Source organism: Tinamus guttatus, unplaced genomic scaffold (assembly GCF_059628265.1).
Source record: "Tinamus guttatus ecotype Peru unplaced genomic scaffold, ASM5962826v1 Tinamus_guttatus_pri_ptg000215l, whole genome shotgun sequence".
Taxonomy (NCBI): Eukaryota; Metazoa; Chordata; class Aves; order Tinamiformes; family Tinamidae; genus Tinamus; species Tinamus guttatus.
This window is the reverse complement of record NW_028288749.1, coordinates 2,834,161-2,854,561: the sequence shown is the minus strand read 5'-3', so window position 1 is coordinate 2,854,561 and position 20,401 is coordinate 2,834,161. Positions and strand designations below refer to the sequence as shown.

Genomic DNA, 20,401 nt, shown 5'->3' with positions numbered 1-20,401 from the left:
TTTCCTGAGCCACTAACTTGAACTTCAAGAGAGAAAATGTCCCAGGGATATTTAACCCTCCCAGCAATGCCCATGCAGAGAACAGAAAATGTCTACCTGTGCAGGAATGGACCCAGCGTGGCATCATGGACATCACACATTCTGCTCCTGGCAGCCTGGCAGAGCCTCGGTCTGCACGCAGCGCTGGCTGCAGGAGCAGGACTACAAGGGAGACTAGAGCGGGGTCTCCTGCAGCAGCAGCCATTGGCGGTGAGGCCCAGCACTGGTGGGTTCATTGCACTGAGGTGGTTGACTAAGCTGTGAGGAGACCGGGGCTGCAATCACATGCTGTCCTGGGTCATGCGCTGCCCCCTCAGGGTGCTGAAGTTTATCTTAACTAAGTCTGTCCAATGGGCCATGAGGTGATGTCTGTTCTGCTGTCCACTCACCTGCACAGAGCCCAGGCTCTTCCCATTGCTGGAGCGAAGGACAAATCCCTTTTCACAGGAGACGATGCACTCCATGTCCCTGGGACCACTGGAGGTGCAGTTGAGGGTGGAGGTGTGAGCAAGCACCGGGTGTGCGCAGCTTCCCGGCTCTGCACAGCTACGGTGGGCACAGCTGTGGAAGAGAACACAGAAAGGCTCAGCAAAGCAGTCCTGGTGCTTCCGCAGTAAGGAGCAACTCCTTCCAAGAGGCATCTGCTTGAGATGCTCAGAGCTCCCCCGCCAGAGCCGTGTACAACCTGTTCCCAGGAAATAAACCCTCCCCTCCTGGCCACAGCAGCTTCCTGCCATTTGGTACTGATGAATTAAGCATCAAAAATAATCTCCCAGCAGAGAGGAGTGCTGGTCAGGGCTCTAAGTTCTCTATCAGCAAAGTATGACCCACAGATTAATTACCTCAGATGGAATTAGGCCAAGACATGGGGCTAATATAACAGCTCCCCCAAGAAAACACCCTGCTTATCCAATGGTCAGGGCTGTTTTTTTACAGGTCGCAGTACTAGAACAGACAGCAGCCCCTCTAAGCAGGGGTGCTGCTGGCTGAACCTTCCACCTGGTTTCACGCAGGAACTGAGGAGAGTCGTAAGGGAGGTGCACCTCAACATCCCCCTTTCTGCTCCCTGGCCAAGCTCACTCCACATGCAACCATTTCTGTGCACTGGGGGCCCAGCATGGCAGAGGCTGCCTGGCCACCATTTGCTCAGTCTCTCCTGCTAAAGATGCACATGTAGAAGCCCAACAGAAGATACAACATAGGTACCAACATGGAAGATAGGGGAGAGCAAGGTGGTGCTAACTCCAGGCAAGCCTGGTGAGTCTGTTTGGTGGGAATCTGCAGTGCATGTCCCCATTTCGTGGCTCTGAGATCCCCAGTGGGCACAGGGGGAGCGCAGGAAAAGCAAGAGGAAAGGGCCACAAAGAAGAACAAGGAATAATAATAAAAAAAAAAAACTTTTTTTTTTTTTTTCAGTGCAGACCTGTTTATGAAGTGAGAAATGGTTTCAGGGCAGCTGTTGCAAATTCTTTCACTAGCTTATATTTCCATTTGCTTCCTTTTTAAAGAATTTGTTTTACGAGTGCAGCGTTTGTCAGGTCATTAGCTTCTGAGGGCATCTGGTACCAATTGCAGCCCTCTCCCCTCCCGCCGTTACCTTCTCCGGGCGGCTGTGTCGCTGCCTGCCTGTTCCCCCCAGCACACGCACTTACACGCACACCTCCCTCATCTCCAGCTCCACCTCCCCATGATGTAACCCGTGTCCTCAGACTCCTCTTGTGCCTGTCTTGGGACATGCCATGTGCGAGAGGGGCTGAGTTCCTTTGCTTTTTAGGCTTACTCTTGCCTTCTGTCCCCTCAGAGGACAGAGAATTAAAGCATGTTCAGCAAAGCCCGCCTTGCTGCACACACAGTGTCCGCCACGGGGAACTGTGCGCGGATTTTGTCCTGTGGGAAACGCAAGAAACGCCCGGCAAAGACCACTATCCCATTCCTGCCTACCCTGGCCTTGGTGATGCGTTGACACATCGCAGGAAGAAAGTCCTTACCCCTGCACGCCTCCAGGCACACGGAGATTATTCAGCAAAGTCCCAACCCACCGTAGCCCACACGTCAAGAAGCTGGGCCGGGAGACGGGCGTGTGGTGGGTTAGCCAAAAGGCTGCAGGCTGTGTCAGAGCGCCGGCAGAGCCGGGTTGCCAGGTCAGATTCCGCAGAGCCCCGGGACATGTAACTTCATCTGCTTATGAAGTTGTGATGAGTTATGGAGTGCGTGTTCATCCAAGTGCTGGATAGGGAGAGGGTGGTGACGCGCTCTGCTTGCATTAAGCCAGGCCAAATGCTTTGTTAGCACAACCGTGTTGACGTCGGTGGAGTGATGACAGAACACGGAGCTTACATTGTCTAGGATGACAATGCCATTATTAAACAGCAATAATGAAGCACTTACTTATCATTCCCTTTACTACTGGGCATATTTTGGTTTTCCAGAAATTTGGAAACATAACCAGCAAGGCTGATGTATCTTAATAGATCAAGCCATCAGCAAATTTCTTCTTATTATATAAATATTATATTGGTATACATAGTTATATGTAAGAGATTCATAACTATGTAACATGAGATAGAAATCTTTCTTTTAATATATACCACACATATATATACATACATTTATTCTGTATTTTAGAAATAACTAGATTTTTCCTGTGTTGTCCCAAATGTTGGTTAACTTATCGCCTTCTTCTATTTGCAATAGTCTCCTAGTCCTATAAATACTAACAACAGCTTAGTTTGGAGAGGGTCTGGTATGTATCTGCTTATGTTGTGAGAAACTGTTCTCAACCTGTGTGCTGATGCTTCTATTCCAGACCTCAGGAGAGGTTTGCATTGCAGAAAGCTGTCTATTCTTCTCTAATTTATCAATAAGTTTAATAAAAAATATCATCTCCCACTACAAACTTTGCCTTGATTTTTTTTTGTCATCACCACCACTGTCATTGTAATATACTGGCAAGGATGCCTCTGTGTCTGATGCTGCACAAATTGAGGACAAAGAAACTATGTAGCCTGGCACTACCATTATCCATATGCCTTACCACAGTTTGGGTAATGTGTTGGAATAAATCATTGCTCCCAGCAGCTGGAATACCCTAATGATGGCTGGATGAGGAAATGGTGCAGTTAGCCCAGTTCTGATCTCAGCATGAAGGAGTTCTTTCGGCTTTTGATGATAAATGAAATCCCTCTATTGCAGCTGGAAACTCCTGACATTCGTCCATTTTTGATTCAGGCCATGTATGATTTACAATATGCTATTTTTTTTCTACATAAAACATCAAAAAATATTTCCATTTTTATCTTAGCATCTTTTGAAGCCCAAACTAATGATTTGTCAACAACATTTTAACAAAATATATATTTTTTTCTCCTAACTTATTCCACATCAGCACCAACTTGCAATATTATTTCCCTAAGTTTCATAATTCACACATTAAAAAAAAAATCAAATATGGAAATTTGTGAAATTCTCAGCAGTTTAGTGATGATTCTAATTGCTCTGGAATGATAAGAGCATTGTTATGAAGTAGGGCCAATTCTACAAACTCATAGCAAAACTTTTCCATTGAGATCGTTTGTGTTTCTGTAATAGGAGCGGGAGGCCACTGCCAGCAACAAAACACCTTGAAACAATAGTGACAATGCTGGCAAAAAGACATCTTTTTGTTCTCCCAAAAAACAAATCTTGAAGAGTTGAAAATTTGCATTTTGGTATATTTATTTCACGGAACCCCCAAAATGCTGATGGATTTACCAAACTAAAACTAAGTCAAGATGAATACAAGGCAGCTGCCTAACACACAACAAATCACCCATAAATTACTGTAATATCTCCCCAAATTTTTAACCCAAAGATTGCTTTCCAAAAAGTCCTTAAGAGCTAGCTCCAACTTTAATACGGTTAAAGAGGGGAGGGAGAGATGTTGATGGAAGTCAATGCGTGTACTCTGATCGAGTCTGGATTTGCCTCATCATTGAGATAAAACATATTCACCCCAAAGTGGTCTGGCAAGGAGGAGAACAAAGAAATTAGAGTATTTTGGAAATAATGTGAATTTCTTCTCCTCTCAGGTATGCTTCTTTTGAAGAGGAAAGATCTCACACCTACAAATTTGATGGCAACCATCCTTGTGGGAGTGGGATGCATGTACAGACCCAATGGCAGTGATGCTTCTTGACTAAAATCTTTACTGAAGTTGCTGTCTCAAGAAGAGGGTGTTTGCTTTTGTATATGATTTTTGTAAATGACTCCTGAAATGGCAAAATTAACACTGTTGCAAGTCATCCATAGCCAGCTACCTCACAGATAGAGAAAAGCAAGCACTAAGATACTAAATGATGTGCTGACCTCTTCATAGCCAAAATGGTAAATGTGCAAGAAAAGCAAGGAGAACTTAATCTCAATGTATTTTCAAATGGTTCTTTCCCATCATTTTTTTTTGTTGTTTGCTGTACCAAAACGTATTCATAGAAGCACAGAATGAGCTGCATGGCATCTCACGTTCACTCCAGCCTGTTTCCCAGTTCAGGAAGAATCAGCTTTATCACTCCTGATAGATGCCATCTTTCTCACATGAAGATAGTCTACCTGTCAGTCGTGAGACAAGCACACAGCTACAATTTATCTGCCAGGACGTGTGCCTTCTTGTTACTTGAGACAAAATCCCTCACAAAGGAGTCTGAGAATGGGTATCCCATATTATGCTGATGCTGAAGACTCAGAAGAAATGTTCCTCAAAGGCTATTAAACAAAGGCAGTGCCTCTGTCTCATGAAGCTCCTGATCCACAAAACATGGAAGGAAAGAGCATTACACAGATAAAAAGTACTACATGCTCACTACATATTTACAGAGTCTTTCCCGGACTCTGCTTCTTAGGTTCAGAGATGGTAGAACCAACAAACGCAATGCAATGTAGGTACTCAGTGAGCTTTGGGATCAGTGGAGATAGATGCATCTGTGATCTTGGTGCAAGCTAATAGCTGGGGGGATAATGTGGTTTTTGGAGACACAAAAAGAATGCCATCCAAAAGGAGGAAGGAAATGATTTTGCCTTTCTGTGTAGCATTCATGATGGTGCTAACAAAACCAAGAAGGATGTAGAAATACTAGAGGAATATCAAAAGGAAACTGCAAGCAGAATTCACAGAAGACCTGCAAGACTACAAGATTTAAGGAGTAGAAACTATATATCACAACAGAGAGGAGATGGTAAAAGGCTCCAACCACTCTCTACAACGTGTGCACACAGAAAAGAAATCTGTTGGCAGGGTGCAAAAGCCTTTGATTGCAGTTGAAGAAAGATAACTTTCATCTTAAAATCAGAGGCAGGTTCCCAACAAAGAGGGCAGAGATAAGAATAGCTTAGTAGGAAAGAAGGTGGATTCATCACCTCCTAGAGTCTGCAATATAAGAAAAGAAAGCCTTCTGAAGGACAAGTTTCATCCAGTTTCTGGGAAAAATGCTATTGCCTGTATGTGACATTAGGGAGAGCAGGGTAGAATAGGGGCAGGCTGTTCAGACAGCACGTGCTGTCCGCAGGGTCGACCTGTTCTCAACGCCTGCTGCACTGCGGAGGCAAGAAAAGCCCGAGCAGGTACCAGCTGGGAGGACAGAGCGGGGATGGAGGTTTGTCTTGACCTGAGCATGCCCCAGCGCTGCAGCCTCCGCAGGGTGACCTTGGGGTCTCAAGGTGTTTGTACCTCAGGACTGAATCACTTTATCAGCTGTGATATTAGAACAAAGTATATTCCTGAGTCAACGTTGCATGGCATTTGGCAGAACAGTATTTTCAAAGCAAACCCTTTTGTGCCAATTTTGTCTTCTCCTGCTAATGACAGCCATCCTCTTCCTCTGCCTCCTATTTGTCCTCCCTTTCTGCTCCAACCAGGGGGACCTAAGCCAGGGTAGTGGCACAGCAAGTCATTCAGTAGGAAGGATGCTGGTGCTTCCTTTTTCCACAGATTTTCACACCAGCACAGATGTAGTTCATAGTCTGACCCTGAATAAAATTAGCATATGGGGGAAACAAAACAAACAAATAGCAATTGACAAGATATTAAAGAAAAAAAAAAGTCTATGTCTGATTTTTTTTTCCTCCCTGACACCCATTTGACATTTAAAAGAAATCCAAACCAGATCCCCCTTCAATACATTAAGCCTGCTTTTAGGCTAGCAGAGGGGGGGGCAATCATATAGGAAATAAGAAAACAAAGCAGATTTTGCTCTGCAGCACCTTTCCTGCTAACGTGCCAAGGCATTTCCCGCACATGCTAACATAAATAAAACACTAAAAATAAAACCAAGCTAAAAATAAAAATAACAGAGGAAATGAACAATGTTCCCTGGTTTGACATACAGTCTGTACCAAGGAAAACAGAAGGGACTGTGGCTCATTTTTAAAATCCAAAGAAAAAGAGTAAGCACGAAAGTTAGAGAGTTTGAGTGTGGTAGGATTGCAGTGCTGATGGGGCAGCAGTCGCAGCTCCAGCAAGAGCCTGGTCTTCACCACGACTGAGAACAGAAGCACTCAAGGGATGGTGCTGCTAACTCAAGAGTGCCCTGGGTGAGCTTTCCTCTTGAGCACATCATTCTCTGCAGCTACAAATTTTCAGGAAACTCATTAACACTTTGATTCCTGCTTGACCTTCGGAGTCTGGGATTCATCTGAGAAAGCAAAGGAGGCCCTGCCAGGAAGGGCTGCTGGCAGGGATGGTAGAGAGGGAATCTCACGGCCCCGCGCTGCCAGAGCAGCATCGGGGAGGGATCCCAGTGCTGTTTCTGCTGGTGCTGCTCTTCTGACCTCCAGCACCTCAAGAGGGTCTGGAAGGAGAAGGCTTCTCCTCCAAAACAAGGCTGCACTTGGCTAGTGTCAAAGACCTGCTGCGTTCTGACCCAGAGATGGCTGCATTTCATTTGCAAAGAACTTTGAGCCTGCAAGGCACTTAGATCCTTTAAGACGGAAGATGCTACAGAAATACAAAGCCTTTACATTTATTATTTTGGCAATGAGCATTTCTAGACTGAATTCATGAAACCTCTTTTTGCTGTTGCTGTTGTTACTTTGACTTTTGGGGCTATTTTTAGGAAACTGCTTACATATACATGCTATGTATGTGGGGCTGGTTGCATACGGATACTGAATTCAGTTCTTTACTGTAATAACATGGACTCGATCTTTTACAACTATATTTAAACTTCTTAAGATTTTATATTCCTTGATTTTAACAACAGACCCACCCCATTTCCCAGCTCCACCTGCCTTTATACTAAACCAATTATTAGCCCTTAAAAATAAAAACACTGCAGCATTTTTGCTCTCAAGTACATTTGTTATGGAGTTGAAATAGATTTTTAAAATAAAACAAGGAGGAAAAAAATACTTGGGCACTTCTCAACTTAGCAAAGGCAGATCCTTTATTAATAGCAAGACTACTGGAGATAAAAAGCCTAACACTCTAAGTATTCAAGCCTGTTGTCCAGAAAAGAAAAACTATAAATAGAATTTCTTACTCTAGAAATTTTGGGGATCCCAGTTTACTCAGAATGTTCGCTAAGTGCAGCTATGTAACCTGTAATTCAACATATTACAACATTGCATCTAATCAGGCATGGGAACACAGAGGAACCAGTGGAGAGATGAGGGGAAAAGAAGATCAGTGGAGACCCCACCAATCCTGATATACTGCAGCTAAGCCCAAGGCCATGGGGGAATCCACAGGATAAGAGCAAGACAGAGAAGAAAAGACTTAAGGATCTTGTTGGGTCTTTTTGTGCCCATTTGTAAAGAAAATCCATAAACAGATATTAGAAAATATATATATATATATATATACACACGTATATATATTTTCCATGCACTTCTCCCTCTATGTGATTTTCTCTTTATGTAGATGGTGCTCACCTGCATCTGGTCAGTCTTTTCCTCCTTGTAGTCACTTCCCACCTTATGAAGGAGAGGGGGAAGTTCTCAAGCAATGAGAGAGCAAAATTATTTTAAAGGATGAGAGAACGTAATTGAAAAACCACATCAGTTGGCCAGGGTCTTGGAAGCATGTGTATACATAACTGTAACTGCTACCAGGAGGAAACTGACTGCATTTCAGGTGGACGCTGATCCTTTAATGTAAGGCTGAGAATAATATTTATATGCTGACTCACTAAGATTTATGTTTCAGTATAAATTACACATGCACTTTAAAAAAAACAGAGAAAAAAGGCAAAATGTACATAACATAAATCAGTTGCACTATGAGCCCACAAGCTTTTAGACAAACACATGCCCACTCATTCATTATCACGGATGTTCACTCACGTGGGGCCATCAGCAGAAGAAAAATAATGATAGTAGTAGTGATGTGATGACCCTGGGCAAAGCCCTCAGCTCTTACCGCCCCCACAGGTTCAGGAAAGCTTAGGCCCAAACTTAGCATTCCCAGTCACATCACTTGAGTAACTGGCTGGACCGGAGCCCTGGGTCTGGATACTTGGAACTTCAGGGAACCTGGGATTTGAGTGCAAAGCCAGATTTTTCAGGTCTGGCTGTCATCAGCCCCACTATTCCTCCAGGACAAAGCCGAGCACCTTCCTTTAATTCCTTCTTGGGTCTGCATCTCTGCTCAGCACGTTCTTTTTGCCTTGTTTATTTAGTCTATCTTGGATGACAGTTTTTTCCCCCCTGTCCCCCTGCCAGCACAATTTACTTGGAACACGGTGCCCCGTTCTGCAAATACTGCTCCTCATTTACTGCTTTATGAAGACATACAGACGCCTGTGAGTGCCGGACACCAATAAATTAAAGTGCTGTTACTACTATTATTGTTATCACTGTGTTATAGTGGGGGCAGCGCAAGACTTGGTGCAGGGCCTGGGGTGGACGGGAAGCCAGGGAGAGGAGGAGGAGGAGGAGGAGTTGCACACAGAGGTATTCGAGGAATCTCCTGCGGCACCCAAGTCCAAGCAGGGCGAGCAAGGCTCCCGCTGCCCTCCTTTGGGAAGCGGGGCTGGGACACGTGGTGGTGGCGTGGAAGGAAACCAAAACCCAGATGGAAAGGCAGGAGTCCGAGAGGCTCTCGCCAGCAGGCTGCTTTTCAGAAAGTCACCCCTGTGGTGTTTTTCCTCCACATTAATGAGAGCCGTGAGGGTGCCAGACACGACCTAGGAAGCTCCAGCTCCGTCTCCCAAGCAGCTCGGCAAACCCACATGGTGTGGCTGGGAAGGATGGAGACAGATCTGACCAGCCCGCTCTGAGGAGGAATGCAAACACAGCCTGGACTAAAAACCACTAGGTATTTCATTTGATGAAATCTGGTATTATTAACAGAGATGCTCACGTGCTTGGCTTGGGTGCCATGCTAGAGGGAGGCCCAAACAGGGCTCTGGTGCTGCAGAATTGAACTGTGAGTCTTCATCAAATTAAAGACAAAGCACACTCGAAAGAAATCTCAATTTGCACTTCATTGATGGTACCAAATGATAATTCCTCATCAGAGGGAGCTTGATTTCCCTATCTGAAAAATCCCTTTAATGTAGTTTTATGCATATGCACAGGCCACACACAAGATCTGTTTTCCTATGTTTTCCCCACAGTGAGGATTGAATTGAGACTTATTACACTAAATTTCTCAATTGCCTTTCAAAAGCCACCCAAGAGTAGTCACAAAACAACTCAGCAAGTAGACAAAAAGTGCCTATACATGAGTGAGTAGAGCTAAAAATGTCAGAAATTAAAAAAGTTGGGCTCCATGTGACCACAAGGGAAGGGCCCACAAGGAGGCAATACCTGTAGGTCTGGTGGCTGTGTCCCTCCTCACGTCCCAGGAGACAGGTGGTTGGATCAGAAGAACTGGAGTGAGCAGAGGTCCGCAAGGCCACGGCTGCAATGCCCACGTGTGGGGAGGAGAAATTGAGCAGCACTGAAGCAATCTGGTGGGAAAAGTATTCCTGGTTGTGGGTCGCATTGATGATGAGTGGGTTCTGCTGACATGACAGCTCATGTGTCCCTAGGGGAGGGGAGATCAAAAGAAAGAAGCCAATCACATGATGTTTACTTTGCTTCTGATTTTTCCCATACTAAGGTCCTCTGCTCCTGCTTTCCCATGACTCCGAACACATAGGACAAGCTTGGAGTTCCGTGCAAAGGTTAGGACGCAGGAGGGGCTGGGAGCTGGGATGGGAGCACCAGCACCTCATCCACTGGAGGCCCAGCCATGCTCTGATGTCCCTGCCACAAGAGCACCAGCTCGTTGCCTTTGACAACAGTCAGGAGCCAACAAGCATAGCCTGCTGCACTTGTAGATCTCCTAATCCAGCCTTGGAAAGAAAGGGGGGGAACTCAGTAGCCAGACAGGGAAAGTGCGGGAGACACAGGACTGGTACTGCAGCCCATATGACACTCACCCCAAGAGTGGTTCCGCCCGTTTATGTCGCTCAGCTGGACAGTCACAGTCGGCCTGCGCTGGTCGTTTGGGATGGCGCCATCAGACGCGAGGAAAACCAGGAGAGAGGCGGGTGCTCCCGGCCTGTGGAAGCATACCTGTGCGAGAAAGCAAGGGGCCTGAGCGCGCAGCCGCAGCCACGGGAGCCGCCCCGGCCATCCCCGTAGCCTGACACGAGTCACAGGGAGAGAGGGACGGCAGAGGGAGACGGGCCCTGGCTCTAAGGGGCCAGCAGGCCGCAGGTAGACAGAGCAGTGAGTAGGTGGAAAGAGCAGGAAAGGAAGAGCGGGGAAGAGAGTGCCAGAACAGGCAGAAGCAGTGGAGACGCACAGGAAGAAAAATCAAGGACACAGGACTTTCCCACTTAATCTTCCTCCTCCTCTTTACCAATATGCTCCACATGTATCAATCCTTGCAATAAGTTTATGGCATCTTCCCAGATCCACAGTTCTTGTTACTCTAAACCTTGAGCAATGCCTCAGCCAGGGCCAGGCAATCTCTTTTTCAACCTTCCTAGCTGGGCTCTGCCTTACACACCCCATGGCGTGGACCGGGCATGTGAGGCATCCAGAGAGCAGAACTACCAGCTGGGCCACTGAAATGTTTCCATGAAAAACAAACAAAAAGGGCCCCAGTGCCCAGAGTGACTGCACACCGTCCGTCAGCCAACAAGTGGAAAGATTTGTGGCAGGAAGTCCTGCCTATTAGAAAAGCTGACAGTTCCCCACTTGTCTAGGAGCCCTGCAGGCTGTACGAGACAGCCGGGAAATTCATGCCATCAATCACTGCACAGCAGACGTTCCTTGGAAGTAAGAGGATAGAAATGTTTTTCTCCCTCTCCCCAGCACCCCCCACCCAGTGCCGTGATGTGTTTTGATCCAGATCCACCTATGGAGTGTTTTTATGGAATCCAGGCTTAAAGGGAGCCCAGAAATTCAAGTCAACTTATATTCCAGAGGAGGGCAAGTCACAGCTGCCCAGACAGGGACTGGGAAACAGGTTTCTCTCCTTGAAAATAATTTAAAAAAAAAAAAAAAAAAAAAGGAAAAAGGGAAAAGGGAAGGCCTTGCCATGCTCAAAGCCCAGTACCGAGCAGGAACCTGCTCTGAGGAGTCTCCCAAGTTGGAAAGCTGTGGCTTGGCAGGAACTGGCCAATTTTAGCCATGCCATCTGCTGCCCACTCCTCCAAAGGCAGTTCCTTAAAGGGAAGGAAAGATGTTTTGAGGAATCAAGTGAGGCTTTGCATGGACTTCACAGCTTGATGCAGAAGGTTTCTCCTTTCCCTTCCTACTGTGCGTCTGTTCAGACATGAGGGAAATTGTGGCCCTGAGTTACAGCTAGGAGCTGACTTACCTAACTAACATCCCCTCGATTCTTTCTTTTCTCATATTATGTGCTTGGCCACAGTGGGCTACACTCTTAATATTTTTCCTCTCCTCTCTCCCTGCCTTTTCAGTATTTTCCTATGTATTAGACACCCTGACTTGCTTCCAAATGATTTTGATTCCTCTCTTCATCAGACACATTGGAACCCAAGAATAAAACACAGCCACAAATCTGCAAGTCTTAACCCTTCCCATCTGCAGACGGACCCAAGGTGGAGAGCAGAAGGTTTGTTAGGTGGCACAGGCATTTCCAAGTCCCTGGAACATGGCTCTAGCTTGCTCACAACCACGTGCCTCCAGCAGGACCCAGTCTTTCCCCTGGTCATTGGTGCCACCCTTTGAGAAATGCTGTAGGAATCAATTCCTACCCTGTGATGAGACTTGTGGTGTCATTTTAATGCTGGTGACACAGGTGCAGCCTTAAAATGGCCATGGGAGTGCATGGGTTCAGAACAATGTGTACATGGATGTACAAGCGCCCGCACAACAGCACGATTCCTGTTTGTGCAGCCATGTGTGCTGAACACACTGCAAACAAGAGTCTGTCCTTCCCAACCCAGTATGTTACCAACGAGGCAAAATCTATTAAAAAAAAACAAGGGGGGGAAGGAAGGGGGGGAAGGGAGGGAGGGAGGGAGGGAGGGAGGGAGGGAGGAAGGAAGGAAGGAAGGAAGGAAGGAAGGAAGGAAGGAAGGAAGGAAGGAAGGAAGGAAGGAAGGAAGGAAGGAAGGAAGGAAGGAAGGAAGGAAGGAAGGAAGGAAGGAAGGAAGGAAGGAAGGAAGGAAGGAAGGAAGGAAGGAAGGAAGGAAGGAAGGAAGGAAGGAAGGAAGGAAGGAAGGAAGGAAGGAAGGAAGGAAGGAAGGAAGGAAGGAAGGAAGGAAGGAAGGAAGGAAGGAAGGAAGGAAGGAAGGAAGGAAGGAAGGAAGGAAGGAAGGAAGGAAGGAAAAGAGCATATGTATTGCTAATGTATTATTACTCCATAAATAATTTTATGTATAGAAAATAATAGCACTCCTAAAGACAGCATGGAGAAGCAGTAATGAAAGTATTTAATGTAAACATCCATAGAGGAAGAGAACTGACCACAAGCTCCAATAAATCTGGAACACGCTTTAACCCCTAGTGAGAAGTAGAAAGCAAGCTTTCACCTAGGTGAGGCAGAGAGGGAGATTTCTACTTTCTTGTTAGCAAAGGAAGAAAGGAGGCACATATGTCATGGCCTATGCCTGAGAAGGAAGCTAGAAAGTAGGTTTTAAGCACACAGACAGGGAAGGAAAAAAGAAAAAAAAAAAAAAGAAGGTTCTCTGGCAAGGCAGAAAAAGTTGGAGAAGCAGAGGACTAAGAGGTAATAGTAATGTTTATTGACTAAAGGTTTGATGATTCACTGAGTCTTCAGAGTGGCTCATCAGAAGTTCCTCTCTAGACAGCCTCTAGCAAAGCAGGGCAAGGTGGCCCTCATAAACTGCAGAGGAAGAAGCAAGCCAGATCACAGCCTTCCAGTAACACAAGGCAACAGCCACAAAACCTCTAAACTGGGGCTGCGGTCAGAAAATCAACACTGTAAAAATTGCTATGGCCTAATCCTCTCCCATCCTCCTCTATCCTCCTCCTCTGCCTACCACGACAGCAAGGTTTGACACTGCTTCAGAGCGCGGGGAGTCATGGTCCAGCAGCTGGTCCATGCTCCCCTTGGCCACCGCCGCAGCACTGGGCACGCTCCCAAGGCAGCCCACGGCTGTGGAAACAGGCTGGGAGGCCACCATGAGGCTGCAGGACCCAGCAGCTTGTAAATGCAGAAATGCTTCCTTTGGTCTAGAGCCTCTGGGAGGGTAGGAGAACCTCCCTGACGGGGCTGATTCAGTCTGGGTACTCAGGGAACCTGACATGCTCAGGATCTTTCAGGATGGCAGGATGAAGTCAATTTTCAGTCTCTTTTTCTTAAGTTGAAGAGAAAACATTCTGATCTTTAATCTGGTACACACAGAAAGCAGTCTTTCTCAGAGGCTCACACACAGGTCACTCCAACCCTTCCTAAACAGACCACTCCTTTATAATGCACCTTCTAAGCTACCCTCTATTGTTATTCACAGCTGAGGGCAACGGGACTGTGCCCACCCTGTGCCGGTGTAAGGGCGCAGCCTGGCTGCAGGGAATTGTCCAAAGCAAATTGCTGCTTCTCCACTTCAAAACACTTCTGCAGGCTTCTCCTTCGGACAGAGCCCTGCTCCTGGCAACCTGCACTCACGATGGGTTTCCTGTAGCAGGTCCAGCTCACAGTATCAGTGGGGCAAGTCACAGGCATTTGGATTCTGTGATGAGTCAGTAGGGTATTAAGTTCCATCCAAACAATTTTTAAGGCTGATGTAGCTCCTGCTGAAGGACAACCCAGGGCAAAAAGGACTAGTCTTTGTGACTGAAATGCTGAAGCAAAGACAAAGAATTCCTTCTGTGCCTGAGCACACAACCTTGCTTACCTTGAGCCAGACTCTGTCATTATCCAAAGGCATCCTCTCCCCATCTGGATCCTGAGCATTGCCTTGGCTGGAAGTACAAGGGAACCAAGCAACAAGAGGAAGGTCCTTTGGCACATCATGAAGGTGAGATTTACATACCTGGGAAAGGAAGACATTTTTTAATCCAGACTGAAGCAAGAAAAATGAGAAAAAGACAGAATTATTACACATCTACAGCACCTACAGACCCTCAAGAGTCAACACAATGTAAGGAGCCCCAAGTTAGCTCCTAGCATGAAGATAATTAGGATGTGGGTTCCAGAAGCAGGAATGGCATCTCATCACCTATACATACGCACTGGAGACTTTTGCCTTTTTGAGGTGTTACAAACATGTTATATTGAAGTACCTTGTGGTTTCTGTGGGAGTGACCAGTACAAATGAGATAGGCTGTAAGACCATAAGAAAGGCTATGGCCTCCAGATTTTGACTGGGCCAACGGGATCTAAAGGTGTTCTACCCATTTACCCAAACACCAGCCTCCAGTGCCACTTGATGCCATGGACTATCTGTGACATCCACCTAGAACTGACTCTGAAACATGATTTTCTAGAGCGGGGAGGCACCAGAGCCCAGACTTTCTTACTAGACACATAGATCTAGGCAATTTAATCATGCACTGGGTTTCAAGAGAATGGTTCTTTGCATCAAGTCAAAAGGAATGCATAAACACAAAGAGCTAAATGTATGTCTTCTCTACAGACCTCTCCCTCCTCACCTTCTTCAGTTCCTCAGTCAGGACTATACACAGTATGTTAACATTTACCAAGCAAAATCCTATCTTAGATCTCAAGGTCCTGCTCCAAAGATGGATGAGAAAGGTGGAAATTTTCTGATTGATTTTTCATTGGCTTCAGATCAGACATTTTGAGAGCAGCACAGATGCTGATGCATGAGTGATTTTATCCTGTCAGGCCCTGGCCTTATAATCTGTAGACTTACTTTTTTTTTTTTTTTTTTTAAATAGACGCAATGGAACTACTTACACCCTGAAAGTTTGCATTGAATTGGTGGGATGAGGGTGGTCACTGCTTAGCAAACTTCATGATATGGAGAGGTACTTCCTGTTCTGATGAAATACCCTTCTGCATACTGCAATTCCTGCCTCTATAGACTGCTGAAAAAGTGGGCCATAAGAAAAGCCCAGGTCGTCTTCTGGCTCTGTGTGTGGCAATGCACTAGTTAGTGAATACTTCCAGAACTGCTCTGAAGATCTTATTTCTGCAGCTTAAACTCTGTCAAACTGTAAACTCCTGCAGCTTAACTGCATGGACATTGTTAGAAAAATATTTTCTTTTGTCGTGCCTTCTCTCACCTTCACAACAGGCTCCCCAGTCACCAAGGAAACAGGACATGATGTCTTATCCTGATGGGAGCTGTAGGCTTTTGCTGCCCACTGGTCAATGTATCCTTCAGGGGTATAGAGACCACAGTCCAGGATGCTGCTTGCTCTCTCAAAAGGCTCACACACTCCATCCCCATCATGCACATAGCACAGGCTTGGCTCCCCTGCAAGAGACCACAGTTGCCCTGTTTACAAACCATTCCCAGTCACAAACCCAGTCACGCACCTCCTCCTCTCCTAGGCTCTGTAGCACTTCAACCAGGACCACCCTGCAAGACAGTCTTGTGAGGGGGATCCTGACACACACCCAGAGAGTGCCCCAGAGAACATAAAGGTACACATTGAGTTTAGCTCCCAACAAGACTATGGCTGGCAGGAACCATGCTGGCCATCTGGCACAGGGATTTCTCATTACAAGGAATGGAGAAGCTCCATGGATCATTCTGGCTGAAGATCCATGCTGTCTTGCCATAATGTAATTAAGTCACCACACGCTCTGAAAAAAGTTATTAGAGAGGTGTGAATAGTGTACCGTTGTGCTTCCCATATGGAAAGGATGAATCAATCCATTTGGACTCACCAACACAATTGAAGCCTTTCTCCTTTTTACACATCCTGGAACAGCCATCTCCATCCAGCAAATCTCCATCATCACATTCTTCCTCCAAGCTCCTAAGAGGACAAAAACAAATGTATTAACACTGCCCCTGATTCAGCACTTCCTGGTGTTTCAGCCTCATGTTGAATGAGGACTCAATCTCTTTAATCTATTTCCACAGGAGACGGGAGAAGAGAAACAACCTCTAGTAATAATAGAGAGGAGAGTATCTTCTCAGGAGAGGAAAATGGATGGAAAACACAGAGTATTGGTCAAGTCTATACCTTATCTAAAGGTTGAAGCAAGAACTATGGCAGAAAAATGAAGCTATATGCAACAGAGAAAAGTGAGCATAAAAGTGAAGAAGAGGGAACTGGAGAAAGCTAGTGTTGGAGACAGTAGCAGGTTCTCCAAGATGGGGGCTAGTGCTTCAGTGGGAGGTGGGGAAGAGATGGGAGGGGAAGAGAGAGGGAAAAAGCCAAAGATGGGAAAAAATCCTGGGATATCAACCCAAACAGGCATTGCATCTCAGAAGATAACAAAACAAACCATACGCAATTTCAATGAGAAGGCTCAGTCCCTCTACCAGGGAAAAAAAAAATGTAGATATCCTGTGAAAAGCAGAAAGAAATGCTTTGATTCCTACATGTTCATACATGTACAACTATGCAGAGTTATGCATCTTAAACTCAAGGAGAAAAAGCTTCCCATGCATACATATATTTTATGGTGCCCACCTATCTCCATTCAAATCTAACATGAAAAAAATGTTCTATTCTCCTGTCTTGTTCAGTGTTCTATTCTCCTGTCTTTGGCTATTGCACACAACCATGGAAAACTTCAATAGAGAAGGTTTCCTATAAGGCCTTTCCCTCAGCATTTCAGGAACAGGGGTGTCTGTCTCTCCTATGCAGACTACTGTCCATTTCTACTGTTTCTTCTACTTTTTATTGAAGCTGACAATTGAATGTAATGTGACCATTTGCTTTCTCTGAGCCAGATCTTCAACTGGGATGAATTCACACTAAAATACATCAGATTACATCAATTTAAGGTCTAATCCACTGTAAGTGTTTTCCCCTCTGTGGGTCTTGTATGCTGCCACAATCCCTCCTGCACTTGTTTTAGCAAAGGAAAAGTGGGTAATTAAGATACCTGCAAAGAAAAATGATTTTGAGTAAGTTGAAGTCTGAAAAAGCTAAAATATGGAAATTTGGCATAATCATCCCATACAGGGAAGTTTAACCACTGGTAGTGCTCACTCCGGGGTGTGGTGCCTTTTTCATCACTTGGTGTTTTAACTAGAGAGTGGAAGAGCTCTTTAAACATGCCAAGACATATAGGGCTGTGCTTGCTGCAGAATCCACCTGTGCAAGGCTATCATGTGCCATACAAAAGGTTACTCTGGACGATCCCAAACATGGGATTCTTGACTTACGTGGTCACCTTCCCATCCCCACAGTAGGGAGCTCCATGGACATGGATTAGTGGTGGGGAGGCTTCTCCTAAGGTTGTCCCAGAGATGGCCTGCACCTGGTAGCGATACACCTGCCCAGGTGTGACTTCCCTGCAGAAAAACAGAGGACTCAAACAAATAGGGAAGGGAAAAAACAATACATCTGCAGCACATTTGTTCATCACAGCTATAGCAATCACGTCTGTACCTAGGCAGCATCATAGCTTGACATATGTCTTCATATTCTAAGCTGCCAGAGGCAGAGACTGTGGGAAGAGGGTTTTCTATGAGGTTATGCAGAGGAGCCTGCCACCCCTATGGCTTAAACGGGAGAGAACTTGAGCAATCATTTTGCTGCTCATGTTTATGGGGAAATGTTTCTAGGTTTAATGAGTTCCTTTTAGTTTGAAAGAACTTCTTCTGGAAGTTCTTCTTCCTTCAAGTCAGCTCCTTGGCAAGGGTTGTATTAGCATGATGGGCCTACAACAAGTTTACTAAGGCCTTCTCTTGATGCAGAATATGGAATCTATTCACAAGATTGAACACTGTCATGTCTGTAAAAGCATTCACAGGCCCAAATGCAGAACCTGAGAAGGTAATCAAAACGAATACAACGACCCACTTGGCCGGTGATGAAGCAATGTTTCCACTCACATGTCAGTAAACTTGCGGTGTGCTTGTGCCATTGTGGCAGGAGAGCCATTAGCAAATGGAGGATCGCGGAGGACTCGGTATTTTATCAGTTTGCAGGTGGAGCAGAGAGAGCTATGAGGCCTGGAGGTCAACAGGGCTGTATCTATCTCCATCCTCTCATCAAAGGTGTAGATTTTGACTCCATACACTTTCTTATGGATGTTGAGCTTCACGGTCAAAGGAACATCACAGAAGGTATCTAGTGGGCCCAAATGGATGGATTCTCCATGCTCTGTTAGGACTTCGATGTCAGACAGGGCCTTGGGAGAGTCCGTGGAGAGATACGTGGTCCACAGTGTGAGGGAATCTGGATAGACAGGATGCAGGAAGCGCAACTCCAGGATGCAGCCATCAGGCTGGGGGCAAGGCACAGTCATGTTCATGTGGTACAGGTGGAGCTCTGGACTCCAGGCCTGCAAACTGGGTTCACAGGGCTGATCCACGTCTGGGGGCCCTAGACAGAGGGTCAAGGAGAAAACTGATGAGAGCTAGGGGACAGCTGACTTCATGGGAGACCCAGAGAGACAATCTGCCCTACAGGTACCTCGTAGGCATTGGATCTTATGCATCTCTATGCTATAGCTGCAGGTTCCCTTGCTAGTACACACTAGACACGTTCTAAAGCAGGTAGTATCTGCCCTCAAATCCCAGAAAGCGAAAAGCAGCGATAGTTTTCCAGCTACTGGATACAGACACAAACACTGTCTCTGCCAAACCTCATATGTTACAACCATCTAACAAACTTGGAGATATGGACAATAGTACCCACACTGCAGCTGGTCTCAATGCCACCAGCAGCTCTAGTGACAATCTGGACACAGTTGGGAAGCACATGAAAATTGTTCTTTAGTCTCATGGGGGTAGAAGGCCTGCCAAGAGGGCATCTGATGCCAATACCATAAGACTTTTGAGTTCCTGAGGCTGAATGGGTTTGGACAGAGTACAGAGACACACAGCAGAGCAAAAGCAGATTGAAGCTTTCCTGCAGCAGTAGCTGAAGGATCTTGTTTCTTCTGGGAGAAGAAACTGCCTTAATGAGCTGCAAGAAAAGCAGTTTATTAGTTTATTTTTCTTTTCCCAGCAACATCTCATCTCTGTCTGGGAGATTCACAGCAAAGAGGACTACCTTCTGCCTCTTCTGGGGTCCAGTAGCCAGAGGAATCACAGACCCGAGGAGAAGAGGCCTCATGGACGTACTGATGGAAAGTGCCATCTTCAGCACAATCTTCACAGAGCGTGTCAGGCTCCCTGTAAATGAGAGGGAGAGAGAAAGTACACCTGCATGTATAATCACGACCAACTCATTTGCCATCCAGTTTATCCATGCAGCATCAGATGGCAAGCTGGAAGACCAAAAAAACTAAATGCTCGCAAAGCTTCTTAGCATGTCCTTTTGGTTAGGGTAAGTTCTGACAAAAAAAAAAAAAAAAAAAAGGGAAAATGAGTGACCTTTTACAAGCTAGGTTTAATCTCTTCCCTTCTATAAGTTCCCTGGATAATCTTAGATGAGTCATTGGGTCATCCATTCTCTTACCCATGAAGTGGAATTAACAGATTTCATGTTTCTTCGGGCAATCACCTCTGTAGTAGTGTGGTGCATTTGGGCCTACCCCAGATAAGTCCCAAATTCAGGGTTTTTTTTTTTTTTTTCTTTCAGGACTGTTATTATGCCAGAATGTCACAATAATGTCAATTAAAGAGGGTCTCATTGTGCTAATCAGGAAAGAAAAGGGTGCTTTTCCACAATAACTGCTTGTCTCAGTCACTCTCCTTAGTTTGGCATCAGGAAAAGCAGAAACCTCCCTCAGGGGTCAGCTTGGGAGGTGTTTTGGAAAGTGATCACACAATGGGCTGGATCTGATGATTCAGTATCTACCTTCCAGGCCCATTTCTTCCTGCTTCTAAACTGCTCCCTCCCGCCCCAAAGCTGTTGGTTTGCA

At 45.8% G+C, this 20,401-nt stretch overlaps 1 protein-coding gene and 1 long non-coding RNA gene across 2 annotated transcripts in view; both read right to left on the bottom strand.

Annotated features, from left to right (window-relative positions):
- Nucleotides 1-20,401, bottom strand: part of LOC148594670 (uncharacterized) — a 372,746-nt gene that overhangs the window by 50,138 nt on the left and 302,207 nt on the right. The gene's annotated exons all lie outside the window — the stretch shown is intronic.
- The window catches only part of PAPPA2 (pappalysin 2), a 102,897-nt gene that overhangs the window by 37,071 nt on the left and 45,425 nt on the right, over nucleotides 1-20,401 (bottom strand). The window contains exons 7-15 of the mRNA XM_088524883.1: nucleotides 19,588-19,709; nucleotides 18,423-18,915; nucleotides 17,751-17,879; nucleotides 16,295-16,386; nucleotides 15,685-15,878; nucleotides 14,331-14,468; nucleotides 10,434-10,569; nucleotides 9,817-10,036; nucleotides 429-600 (exon numbers count right to left, since the gene is read on the bottom strand). Of these exons, the coding sequence (XP_088381009.1) occupies nucleotides 429-600; nucleotides 9,817-10,036; nucleotides 10,434-10,569; nucleotides 14,331-14,468; nucleotides 15,685-15,878; nucleotides 16,295-16,386; nucleotides 17,751-17,879; nucleotides 18,423-18,915; nucleotides 19,588-19,709 (1,696 nt within the window). The remainder of the gene's footprint in view (nucleotides 1-428; nucleotides 601-9,816; nucleotides 10,037-10,433; nucleotides 10,570-14,330; nucleotides 14,469-15,684; nucleotides 15,879-16,294; nucleotides 16,387-17,750; nucleotides 17,880-18,422; nucleotides 18,916-19,587; nucleotides 19,710-20,401) is intronic.